At 45.2% G+C, this 20,321-nt stretch overlaps 1 protein-coding gene across 1 annotated transcript in view; it reads left to right on the top strand.

Moving 5' to 3' along the window:
- The window catches only part of OPHN1 (oligophrenin 1), a 733,935-nt gene that overhangs the window by 410,988 nt on the left and 302,626 nt on the right, over positions 1-20,321 (top strand). Inside the window, exons 5-6 of the mRNA XM_069612518.1 lie at positions 14,082-14,183; positions 16,883-16,993. Coding sequence (XP_069468619.1) covers positions 14,082-14,183; positions 16,883-16,993 — 213 coding nt within the window. The remainder of the gene's footprint in view (positions 1-14,081; positions 14,184-16,882; positions 16,994-20,321) is intronic.

The raw sequence follows: 20,321 nt of genomic DNA, 5'->3' as shown, positions 1-20,321 counted from the left end.
CCAGGGATATGGGTTACAGATGATAAAGTGTCAGATTTTTAACATGCATACATTTGGAGTGAGACCCTATTTTCCGCTAGCAACCCCCCAGAATACACCACAAGGTCCCAACGCCTCTTAAAATGTTCACAGAAAAATCACAAAAATAATGATATTACTTATATAATTCTGACAAGTCCGCACTATGAGTTATCTATCTTTTTAAAATTATGCTCTGGTCAATAAGGGGTGTGGCTTCCCACATCACAGGGTGGAATAACTGGTTTATCCACTTCCCCCAAGCTCGGCTGCTAGCAGAGGCACTGCCCCTCCCAGTTTCCCCTAAGACGAAGCCACTTTTACGACGCCCCCAATATAACATTTGCCTGAGTCCAGGACAGGCCTTTGTTCAACTCCCTGTAGTCCCCAGCTGCCACTCCCCTTTCAATAAACAGGGCCATGTGACCTCAGGATGCAGCCAGGCCTGGCAGGGAACACAGCTGTTGATCCAGTTTCAACTCCTGTCGGGGGTAGTTGTCAGGCAGAATCCAGTTTCATTAAGCCAGGTTTCAACTAAATGTCACTTTTTGTTCCCAGTTTAAATCACTTACAATTTTTACATATACATTAAATAATTACTTCCTTCAAGTCATTTCAGAATATAGTTTTACATTGTATCCACCTCTTAGCAAGTCTTTCCTTGGTCTGGTTTTGTTTCATTTGTTCAGTTTTACACAAAAGTCTGGTGGTTTTAAAACGCCGGCTTTCTGATAGTGGTGAGTACTGGTAATGCAACCATTTATGGGATTAAGAAAATGAATTCCCCACAGTTCTGGGTTGGTTTTGACAATCAGCATTGCCATTCCCAATGGTTTCAGGCTACTGTGTGTGTAGCCCAATGGTGGTTAGGCAGTGCCTTCCTGTGCTGACAACATAGGCAAAAATGGGTGGAAGCCTATTCTTCATGTTTTCCCTGTGCACTCTCTGGGGAGTTCTGGCCATCATGATGTTTTCCATGCCAGTACTGCACAGTTCTATTGTAGGGCTTGGATGCATGGGTAAAAACATCCCACAAGCCTGCACAATCCATGTTCATCCTTCCATAATTGGTTAAATGCCTACCTCTTCGGGGGTGTAAACATAGTACTGGTTACTGAAACGCCTAGAGGTAATTTAATTGTCACGGGGACCACAGTTATGGGCAATACAATTACAATTAATAAGAGACACACCATCTGCTCTACCCATGCACTGCCCTGAAAATTGAGGAAACTAACAGGGCATTAAGCGTAGGGACAATCCTGAGTTCCCTGTGTTCCATTTCTGCCTCTGTGCCCAGGGGTGCCAGTTCCTCCAGCGTGCGCCTCTTCAGGCTCTACCCTCCTAGTTCTCCAGATTGTAAATTGACCCACCGTGCGTGTCATTCCCACTTTGGCCGTCTTCCTGTTGTCTCTGCTAACGTGAGGTGCCGCAGCTCTTAGCTCTGTTTGCGGGTGCCCAGGTTATGTCAACCCATGGGCTCAGCCTTCACTCTCCTTCCTTTATTTTCAATGCCTCCAGAGGTTTGAGCTGCACAACATGGGTGTTTTTAATGAAATTGTCCTCCTGGGCAGGCTGTACTGCCTTGTAATGGCCCGCCTAGCCCTATTATTTAATTTATTTATTTAATTGTTTTTTTATAACGCGCCTAATACCATACCCGAGTTCAGTTTCTAAGCGCAGATCCGGGAATCCGGGAATCGAACCTCTTGCTTCCAACACCAGCACGTTGCTTGCCCCTGTGCTATCCTCCGTTCATTATGTTGTGTTATGTTAACGTATCTTATATAGCGCACTACCACCCGAAGGTGTCTTTGCGCAGCAGTCTGGAAAACCCCAAGGGAGACAAAAAAGAAGATGTAAAAGAACAGCAATTGCAGAACTATTTTACTAACTGTTTGAGGTAGAGAAAAGTTTAGGAGTCTTTCAAAACTTCGAATGGTTTTTCAGCAACCTTAAAGTCAGGGGGACGGTGTCCCAGAAGGCAGAGCCACAACTGAGAAAGCGCTACCACCAACAGTTGCCTTCATAAACAGCAGAGCAAGGAGACGATGGTTGAAAGAGCGAAGTTCTGTAGCAGGTATAGAAGGAATAATGTTCTCATGAAGGTCAGCGAGACATGCCTATGTAAATCCACAGTTTGCCTGGCTTTGTTTGTGATCGGCAGTGGGTTTCAGTGGTACGGCCGAGGAGGGCGAAAAAGCTAAAGCGAGGAGAGAGATGGTGCTGCATTGGACAACGAGGGTGAGTGCAGAGGGAACACTACTATGAGTTAACGGAGATACAATCATACAAGTTCTGAGGAGCAGGACCATTGATAGCTTTGTAGACTAGAAGAAGAAACTGAAAGGGGAGTAAGGTCCATGGAGAGACAACCACCATGTTGCTGTAAGGTAGAAGTGGGGGGATATAGAGTAGATGCAGATTTGAGTTTTCATAGAGTAGTTAGTATGAAAATAACTTGTTTTTAGCTCTGACAAAATGTCTAGTATAATTCATCTGACTTCTTCAATGTGTATATTCCATTTTTAACCTGGATTTTAGGCTTTGTGCCAGTGTTTTAGACGGTGAAGGCTGCAGTGATGAGGCCATTGTCACAGCAGGGAAGGCACTCTCTGTAGACTCTGACACTGCCATTCTGGAGGAAGAGCACACACTCTTACACATTGTGTTAGTGCCACCCTGATCTGCAGTAACGCAAGAGACTGGATTAGATGCCAAGACCCCATTAACTCAAAGGAAAGGGAATGCTTTACTTGCAAAAAGCAAAGCTTCCGAATCGTGAAAACGGTTTTACTAAGTAGTGCACCAATTAAGAGTGTAACGCAGTCCTGCTTATTTTAATATTGAACCCCATATTCACCCTATGAAGAGCTCTGGCGTTGACTCCTTACGCAGCAGAGAGAAACCTATTGGCAAAGTGGTTTGCAACAGGTTTACAGACCCTTTTGCGTCTGTACTGCATTTGTTAATGCAACCCACAACCTTTGTGTTATGTGTTCATGGGCACCTCGTTTTTGTCTGGTCCTCTGCTTGACATTCATTGTTGACCATACTGAAGCTCCACTCCACACACAGACCCACCATCACAAAATCCCACTGAGAGACTAAGAATATTCACCTGCCTGTACACGTCTGAGCCACAGTGGCAGGCTCTATGAGGAGCCCCGTAACCCCAGTAGGGACACCTCTGTTGATCGAGTGCCTGCTGCTGACATCTGTATACGTTTCTAGCCATGGATCAAACATGTCATTCTTTGAGGTCCATAAAACAGTTGATAACAAATACCACTGAGTTGGTTGATAGTAGCACCCACTATTTAGGCACCAAGAGATAATATGATTTCCTATGTCCCATATATAAATGGGAATTGTCTTATTATTGGTCTTCTGATTATTATTATTATTATTATTATTATTATTATTATTATTATTATTATATATACAACTTTATTATAGCTATCGTTTGTTATTATTAATTGTGATTAATGTATCTATTAGGATTGCGCCACTTTACCACATACCTGGATCTATTGCATCTTGTTTTGAAGACCTGGCACAATTTCTAAGTCTTCTTATCAGTCTCCTTATGCTTTTGGCAGGTTATATAACATGTGTGCTAATTATTCAGAAAATGGAGGCAACGCCAAATGGAATGACTTAACATACACTTATGGCACCAACCAATCCTTCCACATTAAAGGGCTACCATCTTGCTCAAATATTCTCCAGCACTGTAGGGCTACATTATGAGGCCACCTGGCCAGTGACTTGCACAGATCATTTCGTTAGACTATTTCAGAGCCTGAGATGTACCCAACCCTACACACCCCCATGCTAAGGTTCTGGCCCACACACCAAGTATAGGAAAATATCTCCTGGTTTCTGACCAATTTAAAAAACTACTTAGCTGTCGACAGCCCCCAGATTCTAAAAACACTTTACTTAACACGTACGCTTGAAGTTCGACCTGCCTTAACAGTTAACGACATGTTGAATTTCTTACCCCTTTAGTTTCAAACGTTATGAATTTCTTTTAACATCTTGGAATATACGGGTCTCATTGAAAGAGGCTGTGATCACAGTGCACAGATGTCTTGAACAACTACGGACCCATTTTGGACCTAATATAACAATCAAAAGTTCACAAGTAAGTGGTCATGACCCAGCTTAAGACTTTTTGGGAGAACCACAATATTGTTGACACTTTACAACTTTTAATGCCCCAGCTTCAGGGCCTGTCATTACCCAGCCTCGTGGGTGCCACCTGTAACATCTTGTATCCTCCTTGCCCACTTTTCTGGCTCTCTCTTCCAGCCTCCTATCTCCTGCCTTCCCCCAAGCCCTAAGGACCCTGCTCCAGTCACCTCTCTCTAGCTCCTGCTCCACCGCCTTCTTCAATTCCTTCTCGGCACCTCCTTGGCCCATTCTGAATGCACCCTTGCACCCTTGCACCCTTCTTCTGGCTCCACCAAATACTGCCTCAGCCCTTAATTTGTATAGGGCTTTGCTTAGGACCCTCTTCCCATCCTTCATCTGGTGTAATGGGACTCCGGTGTGGTAGAGGGGAAGGGGATTGGCTGCTGGGCTCCATCTCTGGGGATTGCTTACAGCGCCAGCGTGGGACCTGGGAGTGGCTCATCCCTCCCCTTGGGTGGTAACACTGACACACCCTGGCCCTAACCTCAAGCCTTATTTTGGGTGTAGGGAACTCAGGGATACTGGTTTGGTACATGGCACTAGGGAGCTATAGTTTTCTTGGCCTGTGTGGGTTTCTGTTTTGTGCTGGACCACTGCTTCAAGAAACATGGCTGCCATATTGTCGTTATGTCACTATCACAGGCACCAGCTGATTACATCTGAGATAGCCTGGCCTAGCTCAGGTTCCCCTCTTTCTTTGGGTATTTTTGTGTGGTTTTTGCACCCGGTGCTAGGGGAGCCGAGAGTACAGTTGCTGCCGGCTCTGCGGCTCATTGATTATCTCAAAGGGGCCGGACTAACTGTGGTTACACTGCGACGTGGCCCTGGCATCCATACATGCTTCCATGGTGGGGATAGCCTTGGACCCAGCATCACATAATGTTTGGCAGAACCCGACCCGCTTGCTGAACCAATCATCCACCAACGTGATTAGACCGGGCACTACATCACATACCTCCTGCCCTTCCAGTAATCTCTTCACTGAAGAGGTTGGTGCGGTCCCCTCCCATTCTGTCTCTATCGGGAGGAGCGTTCCCCCTTCCTCTTCTGTTCTGATGTTTACTTGCACGGCTTCTAGCACCAACTCTACGTAGTCTTTGGTCTGCAAACTCCCAGATGTTTCAACATCCTGGTCTTTTCAATGTCTTTTCAAACATAGAGAACCATTAAGAAGCAGGAGATAATGCACACCCAGCCTTATCACAGACCTCTCTTTTTAGTTTCCCCAGAAGGGTCCCCCAAGCCTTCCTTAATTATACTGCATATGTTTTCTCTCATGTATAACCATATTTCAGATGGATCAGTGAACTAAGCTCTAGCCCAGAATGTATTTTTTAGCCTTCAAGTCCCTGCTCCACCTCAAGTATGGGGCCCTTGAAGGTCCCACGTAAAAAAATACTTACTTCTGCCATTTTTGTGTGCAACTCCTAGTCAACCTTCAGGGGCTCTGGACAATCTTCCCACGAGAGCTGTTGCTTGCCAGCTCTTCATAGCTTCCCAGGTTGGCAGGTGTCCAGGATGACTTGAAGTGGAGAAGCTGCGGATTCTCCACTGGATATGGGTCTCTGTCAGGACCCAGTTTACCTGCCCTGGGGAGGATGAAGATGGGCGCCCCACTAACCCCTTCAGAACTGTCAAGCCTCTGTATGAAACTACACTGTCGGATAGAGACCTCTGCGGGGAAAGGGGATTGGGATCAAATAATACACTTCCGGATTCTCTGCTCCCAGCTCAGTGATTCAGAATTCTTCTTCCTCAACTGCTGCCTCAGTCTTCTAAGATGGGAATATCAGGATCTACAACACACATAGGAACCCTTTAGGGCGATCATTTTGAAATGTTCTTAGTTTTAATAATATATTTAATCTCTCTCTCTAAGCACTTGGTTTCCTCCGCTGAACGCTTGAAGGCGAAGAAATTATTCACTCTCTGGCGATAGTCAAATGTTCTGAAATCATCTTCTTCCTGCTCCTTGTTGCTGAGAATACCTGTCCTCAACAATGTTTGCAGTGTTTTTATTTACAAACTACACTTTTCTTCTCAATTTACTGCCACTGTGCTGTCATTTCAATTCTTCAGTTTTTAGTCAATGCGCAACCCAAGCTTAAATTAAGTTATTCTTTGTGTTGTTCGTATGCTCCCCATGCATTACATTTTTATTTCTCCTGAAGGAGTCTCTGTGCGTGCGAGCGCTGAACTAGGTTGCTGCAAGCTGCCCACGACGCCTTCTGGTGGCTCACTACGACGCACTAGCGCATGAAGAGGTCCTCTCCTCTAAAAGTTTCGTGCAGTACCCAATACAATCCAAGGAAATGACTGACACCTTCCTCTACACCTTCCTCGCGTAGTGCGTTAAAAACTGTTTAAGGTTTTTCAGTTACTTTAAAAAACGTTCCGTTTTAATTTACACTTGCTGAACTTGTTTTGCATAAGGCTTAAGAAGAACTGTAATACAAGTGACGACTGACTTTTGTGCTTCCCATAAAAACTATATCTACAGCCCACAATTTCCGTGTGATGAACTCGAAATTTCACTTGGTCTGGTTTCCGATTCCCTTACTGGTGTCTGTCTCCACAACCCTGCGATTCAAACTTCCTTATTTTCAATGTTTTCCTCACGAGCTGTGAGCACATGCGAGCTCTCTTGGCATGATCTAGGATGAAAGGCAGTTTAGAATCGTCCTAAAGATTCCAAACTACCTCACACTATCCTTCCTCCAATCCTTTTCCAGAATTGTGTTCTCCATCTTGGCTTGGGAAGATTTCAGGTTCCTGGATTCACTCTATGTTAAGGAAATAGCTTCCAGCACCAATTCACAAGCACCCACACCACCTCTCTAAGTGCACCTAGACTCTCCTATGTGAGAAACATCTGCCCACTATATGACTGACTCTAGTCATTCTCCTAATGTGTTTTCCCTGCTGTGCCCTGACAGTCACAGGGCCTCGCCTCCCTAGCTGATGCTGGTGTCTGAAATTGATTTTTGGCTTCTGATGGCGGTTCAGAAGACCTTCTCCAGGAAGATCCTAAGTATGGGTTTCCCCATAGTGGAAGGCAGTTGTATATTGGCGTCACACGTTGGGGCATGGTGGCGGAGACCAGGCTTGTTGCTATCTTAGGTGTTGTCTCGCAGCACTTTTCTATGTGTAAAATTTGGTCACTCCATCTTTTACTTTTGCTCCCACTGTAGCCTCCATTCAGAGTGGTCTGGGTCTTCCATCACCCAAAGGTTTTTCCCAGTGTGTCCTGGGTGCCCTCTGCTGCAGTACATGCCGTTTAGCCAGGTCAGGGAAGGACTTGAATGGTGTATCCAGCACGTGGGCCGATGTTAGTGTACCTCGCCAGTTCTTTGCATGCAGCGCTTTTCCTGGCCTCGCGTGGTTTTCTTCCAGCTTCCGGTAACTGGGAGCTCTACTTTTTGCTTTCTGGGATTCACAGGGGTCTCAGATTTATTATATAAACCACAGATTCTCACAGATGCAGAGACCTCCCTTAAATGGATGTAGAGGGGTTTGTGCAAGTAGCTCAGGCGTAAGGCCACCAGGATTCCGGTGTGTTTGATGGAGACCATGCCACAGGTCTGAACTTCTGTGGTGGTGACAGGTCTCATGCATGCAAAAATGATGCCCAGAAAATGCGGTTGTCATATGTAAATTTGTTCCAATGCGAGGAAAATTGGTGGAGCAAAGCATTAATGATCTAATCACCAGTTTTAAAGGCAGCTTTGGAAGTGATCTAAATTGATCACTATGACAAAAGTGTCTAAAACAAAAACTGCCAGAAACATAGAATCAAGGCTCCACCAAGATCAGGCCCTGAATGGATCTAATTGGATCTCGGCGCCAAAGGCAATGCGTTCAGTAAAGCAGTGACTAAGAGCCGAACCTGAGACCAAGGCAGAGGGCAAGTAAGAAAGTAGCAATAGGATGTCTGGCTGATTCAAGGCATGGCGTCCAAGGAGGATAGCTCAGCGGCAACGTTTTCGCCTTGGAAGCAAGACGACACGAAGCAACACAGGTTCGATCCCCGGGTCCGGGCTTAGAAACCTCTGGGTATTTAAATGCGTTCTAAATACACAACTAAAACAAACAAAAAAAAATAAACAATTACGCAACCATTCCTGTAACAGCGCATTGATGCCCGCGGGCTGTGTGAGCGCTTTCAAAATGCAAAATATATGTGGTAAGATGGCTTGAGAATTGACTACCATACACTGATGTACACGTAGCCAGTGAAGGGACAAGGCTGGAGGGAGGTGGTGTCTGTATCCCAGCAGTACCTTAACAAATACAAATCCTGTTTTCTTGACTTGAGAGATTTGTGGAAGCAAAGAGAATGATTCATCCATGAACCTCCCAGATGTGCACAGGAGACACATGCGCCCAAGACTGGTGGCCAGATTTCTTGCAGCCAAGCCTTGGCTCTATCCATTTGGGCAGCGCACCGCTTACGTTCATGAGGCATTCAGGTATGAGTGTCAGTAGCTCATTGCGAGAAGGAGGCATAAGCATTTCTAGAGATCGGTTTCAATTTAAAGGAAACCGATGACTTACCCTCACATGTCAGGTGGCCAGCCTGTCCCTTCCCCGAGAAACTATCTATGACATTGTTGCAGAGTATTAGGATTAACATTGGCCCTTGCCCTCTGCCATTCTGGATTTCTGTTACCTGATTGGGTGGAGCTGGTCTCCCGAGGACTATGAGCCAGCTCTGTTCTCAGCGCTCTGTGCACCTTCCCAAGGTGATGAGAATGACTATGTGTTCCCAATGAAACTGTTAGTAGTACCACTTTTGCCTGTGGGCGTGCCCTCAGCATTGCAACGTTGTTAACGATTCCATGTTTCACTTCATGTCTTTGTTGCTGAGAACTATTCGTCTTCCCACCGCAGCTCGGCTGCATCACTTGGTTGAGGACCACGTAATCAAGCTCTCCTGGTCTGCAATTTATGAGGATTTATGACATTTTTCTACAGTTGGCCTCTTGTTGTTTTAGGTTTGGAATGTGCTGTTTGTCTCTGACTTTGGCTGCGAGCCGTGGCCTGCTGTTCTGTGCAGCCTGGTTCTGCTTTCCCATGTCCTGATTCTTGTGGCCTCATGTAATCCTCATTATACTTATACTATGATTTCTACTTATCTATACTATGCTATGTTTCCCATAGATTAGTAGTATTTGGTCCTTCCAGGCTCCTTACATGATCCTGTAGTTCCATATTTTAGCTTGCTCTGCATCTCTTAGTTTCCCTTGCGTACAGCGTTTCTGCACTTGGCTAATGAGAAAAATAACAAAAGCTTTTGACGGTATGTATATGTATCTGTCCTCTATCTACAGAACTCTGTAAGCATGTTCTTCGTGTGTGCACGAGTATGTTCGTGTCACTTCCTGCATGGCAGCAAGATTAATTCATGGGTAACGCGGCTATGTCGTTGTGTCACTAATGAGGTCAGTCAATTTTGGTTTTAGTCAACGTCGTCCATCGAGGCGTTTGGGTCCATGACCAGTGTTGAAGCACCTGTATCCATAAAAACATTGATTGTATAAGGTTTGAATGGCTGTCTAAGAGAATATCTGTCTACATATGTAGATGTCACAGGCCCTCCTTGGGACGGTATACAGTTCTTTTGCCGCAGGATTTTTCGTCGCAGGACTTTTCATGGCCGTTTTTTTATCGAAAAAAAAATCATCTTTTTTTTTTGGGGGGGGTTTAAAAATTAAATAAATATTTGTGGATGAAAGGGAATAATTAAAAAAAAATGGGGGGTTTATGGGGGTAACGACTCCAAAAAAAAAAAAAAAATGAGTTTGTTTCGATAAAAAAACAGCGATGAAAAGTCCTGTGACGAAAAAACCTGTGGCAAAATAACGTAGAACCCTGGGGACTGTCTGAATAGTGAGTTGCTTTGTGCATTTTTAACTCTTCGGGCTATCATGTTCCTGGGGGTGAGGAGGGGCATTCCAGGGATCCTCTCTTCAAGACGTATTAACAACAGCCACTGCATGCTGGAATTTACAATGCAAGTACCGAGAGCACACTGTGAAAGACATATCGACAAGATCCACTGCATGCTGGGATTTACAATGCAATTTTGTAAAGTGCATTATGAAAGATGTATTGACAACAGCCACTGCATGCTGGAATTTGCCAGTTTTTAAGGCACAGAGAAAAAGCCACATTGAAAGGACCCACTGCAAGCTGAGATTTGCCAGTTCTTAAAGCACAGTGACAAAGCCGCATTGAAAGGCTCGGAGGCGGAGTGGAATTTAGATTCTCTTGACCAGAGATACTGTAAGAACACATTGTTGCATGTTAGATCTGGGAGACAGAGCAACACAAGATGGGCCTTAGTGTTTACAATTCATAATGTACAAGAAGGAGAAAGACTTCACAAACATCTATTGACATGTTCTCAACCTTTCTATCACGTGAACAGTAAGAATTGTATTCTTTCAACTAAATCACAAGTTGAAACAGAAATCCTGGGACTAGTCGAGTCTAAACATAATCACAGTTCATCCTGTCTGTTAATCACAGATCCACACGTGTTTCATTGGTGGCCAAAAATCCTAATAAACTGGATGGACAGTCTTATCCAATTCTTGAATGTGCTGGTTTACTAAATATCCCGAATTTCTCTAACTGTTCCGACTTGTTCACAGTTAAATCATGTTATGTGCCTCCCGCTAAGGACCGGTCCACTTCATCCTCTGAATTAGGGTTTGTCTCCTCTACTGCGCCTTAAACAACGATCATGACTCCTCAATGACTCCTCAATGTTGTTCCGTGTGTGACAGCCTCAACTCCGTTCATTTGGTAACCCGGTAAGGTTCAACTCAAGGTGGGAAGGGCCGTGCAAGGCCACATGGTCTCTAATTGCGTGGACTCTCGGGTCATGACAATAGTCATGTGCCTCACACAGCAGAACTTCCACCTAATACATGAAGCCCCGTACACCTGAGATCGCGCCACATGTGCAAATCTACATCGAGCGGATGCCTCGACCAGTGGCGCAACGGCTATTGGGCAAATGAGGCTTCAACCCCCAACCCCACAATTGAGGGTTATGTTGTCTTGGCCTGGCTCACCCACAGGACCGTCGGCTGGCACGGATGATACACAGTGCCTGGGGCTGCACTGTTAAGAGACCTGGCACTTACTACGGTAAAACATTTCATTGTTAGCACCGGTTTTCGTATGCATACACTTTTAGGCAACTGGAATGGTGAGGGGGTTTCAGCAGGGAGTGTTTGGCAGGGTAAAAGGGGACAGGAGACCATTCATTCTCACCGCTGTCCTTAAGGGTCTGGTTTCTGAGGTGATGGAGAGAGTTAACTGCTTTTAACATTGAAGCCATACCAGAAGAGTCTCTTTAGAATGAGTAAAGAAGGTAGATGCCCCAGCACAAGTAAGTTTACTCCTCACCCAACAGTCTGTGTAGATAGCCCCTCTCCAATCATTCTTGGGATAGCCCCTCTGGCCCCCCATGTTTGTTTAGTTGCACTCCATGCTCGGGCCGGTTGACCATCAACTGCTGACAGACCGCATCTGGAGTGAGTGTCGAGTGCCGTGTCCTTGATATCATGGGTGTGTCAGCAGAAACGGAAAAGGTGTCACCTAGATTGTTTAAAATACTGCTCAACTTGAGCCCTAACAGATCGGGGTGCAAATGAGGTCGGTGGGGCGTTCAAGAGAACAAGTGTGCATGGAAACGAATGGGTTGGATGGAGAATGTCGACGTTTTAGGAGAAAATGGGTTTGGACAATTGCTCAGTTAAAATGTTCTTTCCACCTGAAATTTCTCCAGTGAAATACATAACTATTCTTTTCTAGTGAACCAGACTGACCTTTCGGTAGTTTTTGTGGATTTATTCGGAGGTTTAGTAAATCGCAATCCCAGGCGAGGGTAAACATGGTTTTCGTAGTGAATGTATGCCAAATGACTACAGCGATGAATAAAAATGATATCATATATAACATTATAGGTTCCCTTTTTTGCTAGCGACAAGTGAGGGTCGCCTTATATTAAAGGACATCACTTGCACACATTCTATGAATCAAATAAAACATTATTTTAAAAAAATCCTTTCAATAGGCATGCTATTAATACATAAACTTCACCCATGACAATTTATAATAGGACAACCTGCATGTCCAAAATACTGAAGAGTGTCAATGTGTAGTCTGGTGGCCTGGAATGCTCAAAAAGCAATGCCTGACGCGCTAGATGCCGCCTGCCCTTGTCCTCCCGCCACCCGGTACAGCTGTACCCCACCTCTGTGTCCCTCTGTATCCCCCCGCTGTATATCTGTTCTGCTGTATACCTCTGTAAGGCGCTCCGTTATGTATCTGTAGTGCTGTATACCTCTGTAAGGCGCTCCGTTATGCATCTGTAGTGCTGTATACCTCTTTAAGGCGCTCCGTTATGCATCTGTAGTGCTGTATACCTCTGTAAGGCGCTCCGTTATGCATCTGTAGTGCTGTATAGCTCTGTAAGGCGCTCCGTTATGCATCTGTATTGCTGTATAGCTCTGTAAGGCGCTCCGTTATGCATCTGTATTGCTGTATAGCTCTGTAAGGCGCTCCGTTATGCATCTGTAGTGCTGTATACCTCTGTAAGGCGCTCCGTTATGCATCTGTAGTGCTGTATAGCTCTGTAAGGCGCTCCGTTATGCATCTGTATTGCTGTATAGCTCTGTAAGGCGCTCCGTTATGCATCTGTATTGCTGTATAGCTCTGTAAGGCGCTCCGTTATGCATCTGTATTGCTGTATAGCTCTGTAAGGCGCTCCGTTATGCATCTGTATTGCTGTATAGCTCTGTAAGGCGCTCCGTTATGCATCTGTATTGCTGTATAGCTCTGTAAGGCGCTCCGTTATGCATCTGTAGTGCTGTATACCTCTGTAAGGCGCTCCGTTATGCATCTGTAGTGCTGTATAGCTCTGTAAGGCGCTCCGTTATGCATCTGTATTGCTGTATAGCTCTGTAAGGCGCTCCGTTATGCATCTGTATTGCTGTATAGCTCTGTAAGGCGCTCCGTTATGCATCTGTATTGCTGTATAGCTCTGTAAGGCGCTCCGTTATGCATCTGTATTGCTGTATAGCTCTGTAAGGCGCTCCGTTATGCATCTGTAGTGCTGTATACCTCTGTAAGGCGCTCCGTTATGCATCTGTAGTGCTGTATAGCTCTGTAAGGCGCTCCGTTATGCATCTGTATTGCTGTATAGCTCTGTAAGGCGCTCCGTTATGCATCTGTATTGCTGTATAGCTCTGTAAGGCGCTCCGTTATGCATCTGTATTGCTGTATAGCTCTGTAAGGCGCTCCGTTATGCATCTGTATTGCTGTATAGCTCTGTAAGGCGCTCCGTTATGCATCTGTAGTGCTGTATAGCTCTGTAAGGCGCTCTGTTGCTTCTCAGAGCTAGGTCCGCGCTCAATAAATACCATAATAAGAATAATAATTTGTGCCAAACCAATGACACTCTGGAGCAGTGTCCCCCTCAACTTGGAAAGAAAAATAGTGGACCACGAGAGGGGCCAGGGTTGGAAGAAACATAAACTTCCAAAAGCAGAAAGTCCACTAGTTTGGCAAACTGTAGGAGATACAGAGAAGAGAAATGTAAGGAATGTGCTGGTACAGAAAGGGAAGTCATTTCTGTAACACATTTGTGAAAGCACTTCAATTTGTCATATTATTGCAGTTTATTGGGGTAATGGGTTGGCAGCTGCACATTGTAGGTGATGTGTTCCTATAGTTTAAATATTTTGCACCATTTGTGAATTATTATTGTGTTACTGGAAGACACACGACCTACAAAACACCAAAAATACACGGTTTTAATTCAGCTTCCATTGTTCTTTTTCTACTAGGAAAGAAAGAAAAAGTTTGACAAGGACAGCGAAAAGTTTTACTCGATGTTGGATCGGCACCTGCATCTGTCGTCGAAGAAGAAAGAGGCGCACCTACAGGAAGTAGGTTGCTGGCTTTCCCGCCTCCTATTCTGTGTGTAGCCTTTTAATTTGGCAACAATGGTGCCTCCTCTGCTCACTTTTTCTGATATTTTTCAGGGACCCTAAAGTTACTCCACTGCAGGATGGAACACGCAGAGCAAGGGTAGAAAGAGATTGGCAACATAGGCGTGCGCCCATTTTCCTAGGCTCTGTACACATTTTGGTTTATGGGTAATGTAGTCCTGTGAAAGTAATTTCCCCTCACTTTTGCCTTAGTGAGGGATGTCTCTTCATTTGCCAGAATGTTGCATTGCATTTTTGGAGTTGTAGTATTGTTTTTCTTAATGGAGTCTCTTTCCTCCCACCTGTCTTGCATTTCATTGTTAGCAATTTGAGAAGTCATTAGGTCTTCTTACGGCATTGGCAGCGCAGGAAAATGTCGCGATAAATCAGGTCACTTTTTTTGCGGTTAAGGTTTTATTGTCATATCTACCACACCGCCAAATTTCAAGCCCTGAGGTAAAGTGAGGGAGTAGCGCACGCTTCCTACTTTCCCTATTTACCTTTACCTGTACACCCTCTCCCTGTTCACCCTCTCCCCTTTCCCTAATGTAACTAGCGCAAAGATACCTGAGGGTTCAGCACGCTGCGGCAAATGCAAAAAATAATTAAATAACTCTCCCCACTTTACCTCCAAATAATGAAAGAATTACTGGGGGCGGAATTGCTGCCCATGGCAATTCCTCCTAAATCTGCATGACTCCAAAGATTTGCATGAACACCGCCATTCTGCCCCTTGAAATCGGGCAGATTTTGCCTGATTACAAGCGCGAGTACGATAATCAAGTTCGGCAGGAATTCTACTGGAATTATCGCCAAACTTGTACTGAGATCCACTGTCTGTTATCACCAGGTTTTTTTTATAGGGTCTGCTTGTTGGCTTCTGGTGTTGGACGCGGCCACTAGGTAGTGTGGCTGTTGTGGGCAAGTAGAACACAGCGACTGAGTATATTACAGTTCATGGACTTAGTTTCAATTGTACTGCTTTACTACTCTCAAAGTCACCATCATACTCCTCAACAATCCGCTCACCCTTCTTCAATTTGCCTACTACCCTTTACATTCTGATGCCTTTGTCCTTAACATAAGACCATTCCAATACGCACAAGCAAAATGATAGGCTTATTTCAGTGCTTATTCTGGTAGTACCTTGAACCAGTAAAGCTTATCTAGGAAGAACAAAGGGGTCATAACAAGTTTGGCGGAGTGGTAAAAGTGCTGGTAAAAATGCTGGTGAATCCATTACAGGCACAGTTACTGCCCCACCAAACTCCAGGTTTGCCGGTGGGGTTACCTGATTTCCACCAGCAAGAAAATGCCAGAATTACGGCACCAGTGGTACCGGTGCCGGTATTTCAGGTAATTCCTCCCATTGAGTCCTATGAATTACTGGCATTGCCGCCACCTGTAATATCCCGGGAATTCCGCAATATCAGGCGGTGGGAACGCTAATTCCGTTGTGATGGCATTCTGCCGGATTTACAAGCGGGATAGCACCAAAACCGTAATGACCCCATGCGTTCCTCATTACTGTACGCACAGACTGCAGCGTAACACAAAATAAATGGGACCCCCCCCATGAAAATGTAGTGAGACTACCCTGCGATTCATGCCAATCATATATAGACCGTATGTTAATAAGCCCCCCTACACTGCAGTGGTGTCAATTATTAGCTTGCCACAGATCAGTGAGCGATGGCAGAGACAACAGCAAGGACGTGTTACAGTCCCCTGTGTAAGACTCCAGAGTCCTTGTTGATTGATCATTCTGTGCTTCCCTGTGCCGGGCTGTGTGCGGGAAGCCCATGTGTATGCTGTAGGTCAGCTGTTTCCCTAATTGAAAACTCCTTCCTCTTGTTGTTACTTTTCTTTGCATCATAACCTTCAAGAACGACAATTTAACATTTCCTGTGGCTACACGTGGCTCTTATGACATCAAATCCATCGAGTCTGGTGGGAGTCGGTTGCCAATGGGATGAGACCAGTGCCGGCTGTGTGGATAGCAGTGACAGTAGGCAGTGTTGGGGTCTGTACACGGAAGGGGAAGGCTGAAGAGTAAGGTGCTTGTAATAGAAGTGATATGGTGCTGTCTAAGCGCTTGCAGTCAGTAGTGGTGCCAGTCCAGCTAAAAAAGATGAAGCCAGTATAGCCATCCTGTTGTAATAAAAAGGTGTTTGTACCAGAACTGGAAGATAGGGGGGGGGATACTAGCATTAAAAGGAGGCGATTGTGGTTGCTTACACAATCTGAAGGAATGGTTGTACAAAGAGTGAGGAGGGAGTAGTGGTTTCTGTCTGTCATATATCCTCTTTGGTCGCTTTGGGTCAGCTCTACTGCTGCAGTGGCATCACCACGCTCCAAATGAGTGCACAGAAGAGCATGTTCCACATGCAGTGCTTTGTGCACACCTTCAATTAGGCAATGCACCATGGCAGTGACATCTGGGGATTGAAGGATCCATAAAAGCAACTGTTTGGTGGACTGCTTCGTCTCCAAGGTCCAGACAAATGGATGCCAAAGCTGAGCTTCTTCTGTTTTATTCTCTGATTTCTGTGACTGGGCGATAACTCCCTTGAAGTGCCCAGAAACAGACTTGCCTGAAACTAGAGAAGACCATGCTATAACCCGGTAATAGACTGTTTATGACATTTCCCTTATAGGCCGATATCCAGCTGGATAAAGAGCGGCAGAACTTCTACGAGTCCTCCATCGAGTATGTGTACCAGATCCAAGAGGTGCAGGAGAGCAAAAAGTTCAATATTGTGGAGCCGGTAAGTCTTGCGTGATGATTTCATGATTGCATCGGGACATTGAAGAAGGAATGCCCGTAGTTGTACCCTCAGCGCTGGTAACATGCATGCGGCATAAGCGCAGACAGTGATTTTCTTGGTTTCATTAGTTCAGTGCTTGAGCCAAATGATCGGCATGTCTATCACACCTCTAGGGGTGTACTCCATCACACATCGCAGCCTCACTGGTTTCAGACTGTCCATCATGCTCAATCAGTGAAATGTTATAAATTCAGCTGGCGCGTTGTGGTGGTCACATTGAAGTGTTCGTAATATCTGCAGAACCTCTCCAAATCAGTGGTGGGCAACTCCCACCAGTCCTAGTCAGTACAGTAAATGGTGCGCGGTGAGAGGCCAAAGCTTATCAGTTTTTCTAGGGTGGCCCAATTATTGACAAAGTTACAGGTTGAAATGTCATTGTGTCAAAATAGTTGGTGGGAGTGTAACTTTTGCTTAGTAAGATATTGGGGAGGGACCTTTGGAGCTTCGTGTCACCTCCTTTTTTGTCATTCCGCTGAGAGATGACCAACCATCCAATCTGCCTGCCACCCATTGTCTACTGCTAGGTATCGTAGATTCGGCTCATAACCACCCAAACTCACAAGCCTATCTTCCATAGTTAAGTTGTTTCTTGAGATCCAAGTCTCCATGTTCCATGAGCGTGGAGGTCCACGACTGGATGCGCCATCCTTATTACGGTCACAATACTGTAAAAGCATTGATATAATCACACGTTACAAATTCGTTATATCTATGCTATGCCGCTGTTGATGTAAGTGCATATTAAAGTGTCCTTGTATCTATAGTGTAAAATTGTTCACACACTCACAATTCCAAAGCTCCCATCCTCTGTAATGTACAACCATTGACTCAATCACATTTGATAGAATTGTATAATTATCAAACTTGCATTGTACAGTGTACTCCTATTTGTAGAGTAAAATCCTTTACTCAAGTGCTTATTACAGCAGTTTGCCTATATCTGTAATATACAGTCATCAGCCATACCTGTGTATGTATGCATACAAACCTTGACAATGCCCCCGTCGCTATTACGATGCATAGAATCATTGACCAGGGCAATGTGTCAATTGCTGTATATACAGGCCTTGACAGTTTTTTATGTTCCGTTGGGTACAGGATCACACGTCACTTCCTGTGAAAAGTCTGTAGTTCAGTGTTGGAAAGCTCCTTTGTAATGCTTGAGTGCTCCTGTGCACCATGGGCTTCTGTGAGAGTGGTTGGTTTCTTTCTAGAGTGGAGCTCAGGAGTTGACTGTTCTCATTATGAGGATGGCAGTGAGGTGGGAGCTGTTTTGGCCTTCGTGTCTAATTCACAGATGTCGCCCTTCAATATGTCTTTGAAAAGGCAGGACAGGATTGTCTTGTTTTAATGGAACAATGTTATTTTGATCTGGGTTTTGATTTCCGAGTGGGCATCTGGTAGGTTGATGGGGATACATAATGGCATTCTGGTCTGTCCATGTGACTGGGATGTGTAGGGAAGGCATGGTATCACAAGCATGGCACTGACACAGTTGGTACAATTTGTAAAACCTTTATTGAAATTGTCGGGGCTGGAAAATCTCCTACTTTGCCCTATAACTACGATGGAATAATTTCAACCATCAAATAATAAATAACGCAGTCCTAGTGGAGTCTGTCAAAACAAAATGGCCTATGCTAACAAAACCTAATGCCTGCCCTATCTCTTGTACAAACAAGTGGAAAAAGGAGAAATGTATGCAAAGGAAAAACCATTGTTCAGATGATAATGTGATTGAACCAGCTCTCCTCCCCACATTAGACCTCACAGAGTAAGGCAGTCCCTTTAGGCAGGATGACACACTCTGGTTCGGTTTGCAAAACAATAAACCGTTCCAAAACGTGGATCCTGGCCCACCTGGGCCATTAATGTTTCTTTTTCTGACTTCCAAAATGTTCACAAGATTCCCCTCTACCATACTCAGACCTATCACCATACAGTTCACATAGGTCCTCCTCTGTCGGGCTCATACCTCTCACAATAAAGTTCAACACAAACTTGTAAGGGGTCCCTTCCACAAGCTTCTTATACTTCAGGTATGCGCTTGGACCACTTTCAGATGTCGGAGACCTTCGAATGTGTGTGGCTTTCTTTACTGACCATGGCAGGACCACTTCGACTCAGAGTCGACATTTAAGTTTCACTCTTCCCTTCTCTGGGAATGAATCTTCTTTATTTCACTTTTGCTGTTCATTCGCTTCATCACTTTAAACAATGTACCTTTCATGGAGACTTTAGAGTGGGCTACTTCCTTTCACCGGACCACTCCATTACTTAGCATCGCTGATTTCACAGCTGTCCTTTACATCAAAGTTCATTCACAGGTCTGCCTTTCTTCGCATCTCATCGACATGTGTGCAGCCTTCCCTTGCGATATACTGTTGCTATTTCAAACGTTTACAGACAGCGGTCTCTCAGGTCGCTTGCCAACTCACCAGCTGTGTGCGTCTGTTTCTCGGTTTTGCGATCTCTACTTCACGAGTCAAGGTTAGTATCACAGGCTTGGCCTTGCATCCCCAACTCTGCCATTCACCCGGGAGGGTTACTTGCGTCCTTGAACCACAATACAGTCTTCGCTTGCAAGATCTGGCCTTCTCCACATGTCTTTTGCGCCCTGTTGGAGGCAACAACCTCCAATAGGGAACTCTTGGGGTTGTCAACCTGCAGATCTCGTCCCTTGGCCCATTGCTGTGCTCCAGTAGGTTTGCCTTCATCCCGTAAGCCCTGCTCGTACACGTGTTCCACCTTGCTCGTACAGAGTGTGTTCTTGGGCTCTGCCCTTTATTTGTGTGAGGAGAGCTAATTGGTATCAAGTGTATGCGCTTAGAGTCAAGTGCCTGACTTTGCCTGCCTGATTAGCGGGACATGTCCAGTGCGATGTGTGAAAGCTAATGTTACTCTGTCATCCTCCTCCTCGGCACAGTGTTTGTGTAAAAAAGGAGGTGGGCTGGGACCTCGAAGAATCGTAAAAAATAAGATGGGTTCGATAAACAAAAGAGGGGGGAATACCGCATCTCACCATCGGCTGCCTCACCCACGCTCCCCGAAGACCCCTCACTGAGGTTATCTACCCGCACAGGTCCACCCCAAGGCTCTGGATCCAAAGGCGATGGCCATCACCAGGGACTAGGGGGGTGAGAGACCCTCTGGTTTCCCACAGATGGAACAGAGAGTTCCTACCATAAACTGGAGCACTGTGTCCAGGCAGTCTCACTTTTCAAAGTATTTCATGGATGTCGATGATCTTCTTGGATGATGTAATTGT

This window comes from Ambystoma mexicanum, chromosome 5p (assembly GCF_040938575.1).
Source record: "Ambystoma mexicanum isolate Mex_15411 chromosome 5p, UKY_AmexF1_1, whole genome shotgun sequence".
Lineage (NCBI taxonomy): Eukaryota > Metazoa > Chordata > Amphibia > Caudata > Ambystomatidae > Ambystoma > Ambystoma mexicanum.
This window is presented reverse-complemented; position numbering and strand designations above follow the sequence as displayed.